The 5,069-nt window shown below is 41.5% G+C and overlaps 1 protein-coding gene across 1 annotated transcript in view; it reads right to left on the bottom strand.

Annotated features, from left to right (window-relative positions):
- The window catches only part of LOC133664370 (cell surface A33 antigen-like), a 16,177-nt gene continuing 11,108 nt past the window's right edge, over positions 1-5,069 (bottom strand). The window contains exons 6-7 of the mRNA XM_062068928.1: positions 884-1,007; positions 1-787 (exon numbers count right to left, since the gene is read on the bottom strand). Coding sequence (XP_061924912.1) covers positions 250-787; positions 884-1,007 — 662 coding nt within the window. The 3' untranslated portion in view covers positions 1-249. The remainder of the gene's footprint in view (positions 788-883; positions 1,008-5,069) is intronic.

Raw genomic sequence — 5,069 nt, 5'->3', positions numbered from 1 at the left:
TTGTAGCTATATTTGAGCTCATTTAGTTTCCTTTAAGTCCTCTTAATTAAATGTATATCTAATGACACATGTAATATGGCTTTTAATTTTTTGCGGCTCCAGACAGATTTGTTTTTGTTTTTTTGGTCCAATATGGCTCTTTCAACATTTTGGGTTGCCGACCCCTGCCATAAACAAACCGAACAGTGACCTTGAAACCGAGGTACGTAGAAAACCGGCGCACCACTATCATCACTCTAATAACGTAAGCTAGCAGTCGTAGACGTCATCAAGGCGATCCCGACTTCCACCGTAGCGATCGCGGGGTTCGTCGAGCCTATCGCGACTTCCGCCGTAGTGTTCGCGCTGATCGTCGAGCCTGTCCCGACTGTGGCGATTACGCTGCTCGTCGAGCCTGTCGCGACTTCCGCCGTAATGTTCGCGCTGATCGTCCAGCCTGTCACGACTACCCCTGTACTCGTCGCTATTGCCGAGGTGTTCTCGAGGCCCGCCGCGACCGTTACGATCGAGCTGCTCATCGAGGCGATCGCGACTCCCGCCGTACTCTTTCCGGACTTCGAAACGTTTTTCGTCAAGGTGATCGCGACTGCCGCGGCGGGGATCCTGATAACGCTGAGCGCCGTCGCCACCGTTGTTTTCTCTGCCGCTATCGTAACCACCATGATGATCTTCTGTGTTTTGAGGAACAGCATCTTTGTATTCGGCCTTCTCGGTCACGCCACTGGACTCTTCATCCCGGTACTGCCTCACAACTTCAGCAGCGTCTTTGTCGGAAAATTCCATTTCTCTGTGGGGGAAAAAATGTAATGCAACTGTGAATTTTGACAACTAATTCAGGGTATCTGCCATCATCACAAAAACAAACATAAACAACCTGACATACCCTTTAGCATTCTTATCTTTTTTGCCTCTTTTCTTGTAGAAGCAGTAGACGACGATTCCAAGAACTAGCAATCCGGCAAGGACACCTCCAATTATACCTGCCGTAGCTCCCATGTTTGAGCTGGCTGGAAGAAAATATATCTTCTCATTATATAAATCCTATCATTGTGAGAATAATTGTATCTAAGTTATCACAAAACTTTGTGTTACATTGAGTTCAGCTTGCCCGGCGAGAAGACAAAAGCTGTCTTTGATCCTACCAAGAAGAAGGCTTGTAAAACTCCACTGTGTAGGGTGGGAAGCAACATGAAGGTGTTCTGTTTCTTTCATGTATTGTAATCAACAGATCAAATAATGTTTCTCAGTTGGAACATTAAATATCTTGTCTTTGCCGTCTATTCAATTGAATATAAGTTGAAAAGAATTTGCAAATCATTGTATTCTGTTTTTATTTACGAATTAGTGCCAACTTCACTGATTTGGGGTTTTGTAATTGAAAACATGTTTAATTATCTCCCAGCAGGCACAAGACATCGCTACAAGGTTGATTATATGTCCTTTAAAGGCCTACTGAAACCCACTACTACCGACCACGCAGTCCGATAGTTTATATATCAATGATGAAATCTTAACATTATAACACATGCCAATACGGCCGGGTTAACTTATAAAGTGACATTTTAAATTTGCCGCTAAACTTCCGGTTCGAAACGCCTCTGAGGATGACGTATGCGCGTGACGTAGACCGGCGAACACGGGTATGCCTTCCACATTGAAGCCAATACGAAAAAGCTCTGTTTTCATTTCATAATTCCACAGTATTCTGGACATCTGTGTTCGTGAATCTGTTGCAATCATGTTCATTGCATTATGGAGAAGGAAGCTGAGCAAGCAAAGAAGAAAGTTGTCGGTGCGAAATGGACGTATTTTTCGAACGTAGTCAGCCACAACAGTACACAGCCGGCGCTTCTTTGTTTACATTCCCGAAAGATGCAGTCAAGATGGAAGAACTCGGATAACAGAGACTCTAACCAGGAGGACTTTTGACTTCGATACACAGACGCCTGTAGAGAACTGGGACAACACAGACTCTTACCAGGATTACTTTGATTTGGATGACAAAGACGCAGACGTGCTACTGTGAGTATGCAGCTTTGGCTTCTAAACATTTGATCGCTTGACCGTATGTGCGCAACTTTTTTTTGCGTATGTACGTAACTTTTTTAAAATATATAAGCTTTATGAACCTTGGGTTAGGTGAACGGTCTTTTGGGCTGAGTGATTGTGTGTGTTGATCAGGTGTTTGAATTGTATTGGCGTGTTCTATGGAGCTAGGAGCTAGCATAGGAGCTAGGAGCTAGCATAACACGTACCGTACCGTACGTGCGCGTCACGTACGTAACTTTTTAAAAATATATAAGCTTTATGAACCTTGGGTTAGGTGAACGGTCTTTTGGGCTTAGTGATTGTGTGTGTTGATCAGGTGTTTGAATTGTATTGGCGTGTTCTATGGAGCTAGGAGCTAACATAGGAGCTAGGAGCTAGCATAACACGTACCGTACCGTACGTGCGCGTCACGTACGTAACTTTTTAAAAATATATAAGCTTTATGAACCTTGGGTTAGGTGAACGGTCTTTTGGGCTGAGTGATTGTGTGTGTTGATCAGGTGTTTGAATTGTATTGGCGTGTTCTATGGAGCTAGGAGCTAGCAGAGGAGCTAGGAGCTAGCATAACAAACACGCAGGTGTTATTATGCAGGATTAATTTGTGGCATATTAAATATAAGCCTGGTTGTGTTGTGGCTAATAGAGTATATATATGTCTTGTGTTTATTTACTGTTGTAGTCATTCCCAGCTGAATATCAGGTACCGTGAGTATGCAGCCTTGGCTGCTAAACATTCGATAACTTGACCGTATGTGCGCGTCACGTACGTAACTTTTTAAAAATATATAAGCTTTATGAACCTTGGGTTAGGTGAACGGTCTTTTGGGCTGAGTGATTGTGTGTGTTGATCAGGTGTTTGAATTGTATTGGCGTGTTCTATGGAGCTAGGAGCTAGCAGAGGAGCTAGGAGCTAGCATAACAAACACGCAGGTGTTTTTATGCAGGATTAATTTGTGGCATATTAAATATAAGCCTGGTTGTGTTGTGGCTAATAGAGTATATATATGTCTTGTGTTTATTTACTGTTGTAGTCATTCCCAGCTGAATATCAGGTCACCCCCGGCTCTCACAGCATCTTCCCTATCTGAATAGCTTCAACTCCCCACTAGTCCTTCACTTGCACTTTACTCATCCACAAATCTTTCATCCTCGCTCAAATTAATGGGGAAATTGTCGCTTTCTCGGTCCGAATCTCTCTCACTTCATGCGGCCATCATTGTAAACAATAGGGAACTTTGCGTATATGTTCAACTGACTACGTCACGCTACTTCCGGTAGGGGCAAGCCTTTTTTTTTATCAGATACCAAAAGTTGCGATCTTTATCGTCGTTGTTCTATACTAAATCCTTTCAGCAAAAATATGGCAATATCGCGAAATGATCAAGTATGACACATAGAATAGATCTGCTATCCCCGTTTAAATAAAAAAAAATCATTTCAGTAGGCCTTTAATGTCTTGTGCAGTATGTATAGCATATTTATACATAAGATATGTACAGTCATATCAAAAGAAAGAACTGTGAACAGATCAATCAGCAAGCATTTTTGCTAAAAAAATAAAGAAGGGGAAGGATTACATAAGTTTATGCTTCCGCCTATTCTTATTTCTGATTTTTTTTGGGTTGTACAGAGGTTTTCAACTATTTTCTGTCAAATGTACATATATTGTGCGTTGTATTATCCATATGCGTCTGAAGTAAATCATTCATTCATTTATTATGGTTGATTTGAATTCTCTATTTTAGTCCAGAAGTTAGGATTCTTTAGAAAAGTGGAAAAGATTTCAATTCCGGCAAAACTGTCTGATAAGATTAAGCAGTGGTGGGCCCTCAGGGCCAGCAAGGCCTTCTCTGCTGGCCTAACATAACCAGAAATCATGATCATAATTAAATGTACTTTCCCTAAATATCTAAAAGTATTCATATTCTCTTCATGTCATATTATGCTCCTTCCAGTGCTGTTGTTTTAGTTTGTATCCAATCAGAATTCAGCTACCTTGTGTTGCCATGTTGTACGAAATCTGCCAGGGGCCTTCAGAATCAACAATGTCTGTGCACTGTAAGTGAATGGGGACATACAGTTGATAGACAGTTGTGGTAGCCAATCACATCACGAGTTGTTGTCAGTAAGGCCTTCTAGATGGCCTTACATTGAATGTGACATTCACGCGTCCTGTGATTGGATACTCACCGGGACCGTTAGCGGATTAATTTGAGAACACATAGAGTTTATAGACAGTTGCGATAGCCAATCAGATCACAAGTTGTTAACAGTAGCCTATCTAAGTAGCCGGACGTTCACGAAACTGTGATTGGATACTCACTTGTCATTCCAAAGTGAGTATCCATTCAGTTTCAATTTAGCAGGAAGCAGGAAGTGTTGACCCATAAAGAAAAACAAAACCTTGATTAGGTGGCAGATTAATATTTGCAAGGCCATTTTCAAGAAGGATATTTAAAGAGAAACTACATCTTGTGAGATGGGGAAATGCCCGCCATTGCCACTCGAATTAGCCGACTATGAGGGGTACCAGTGGCTTTTACGGCGTCGAATGGGTGCTACAAATTGTGAGTTCAAATATTTCATTTCTTAATTTTTCCACTTTTAATATGTTTTTTGCCATTTTTATTTTGGCAGTACCACATAAGATATGGTAAATAACCCGTTTTGTACATTGTTGATGTGATTCAATGTAAAGTAGTGCGTAAATGTGTTTCTGTATAGTATTTCTCCAGCAATGGTCATGTGGTGACAACAATGATGGTATTTTGGGAGGTAATCATTGAAGTGGGACATCACTGAAGGCCTAGGTGGGAAACGCACGGCCCGCCACTGAGATTAAGTATATCAAAACAGTGAAAATGCTCCAATTGACGCCCTTATGTAAGTAATTCCACAAGACCGCAGTAGCTGCATATCAACCATAGTGGTCTAATTTTTGCGGCTTTTATTACTTTTACATGGGCGTTAAAATGCTGCTATTTAGCTGTTGGTGTGAAATGGCGTTTACAATGACCTCA

This window comes from Entelurus aequoreus, linkage group LG14 (assembly GCF_033978785.1).
Source record: "Entelurus aequoreus isolate RoL-2023_Sb linkage group LG14, RoL_Eaeq_v1.1, whole genome shotgun sequence".
Taxonomy (NCBI): domain Eukaryota; kingdom Metazoa; phylum Chordata; class Actinopteri; order Syngnathiformes; family Syngnathidae; genus Entelurus; species Entelurus aequoreus.
The sequence above is the reverse complement of the archived record's forward strand: the minus strand, read 5'-3'. Positions and strand labels throughout refer to the sequence as shown.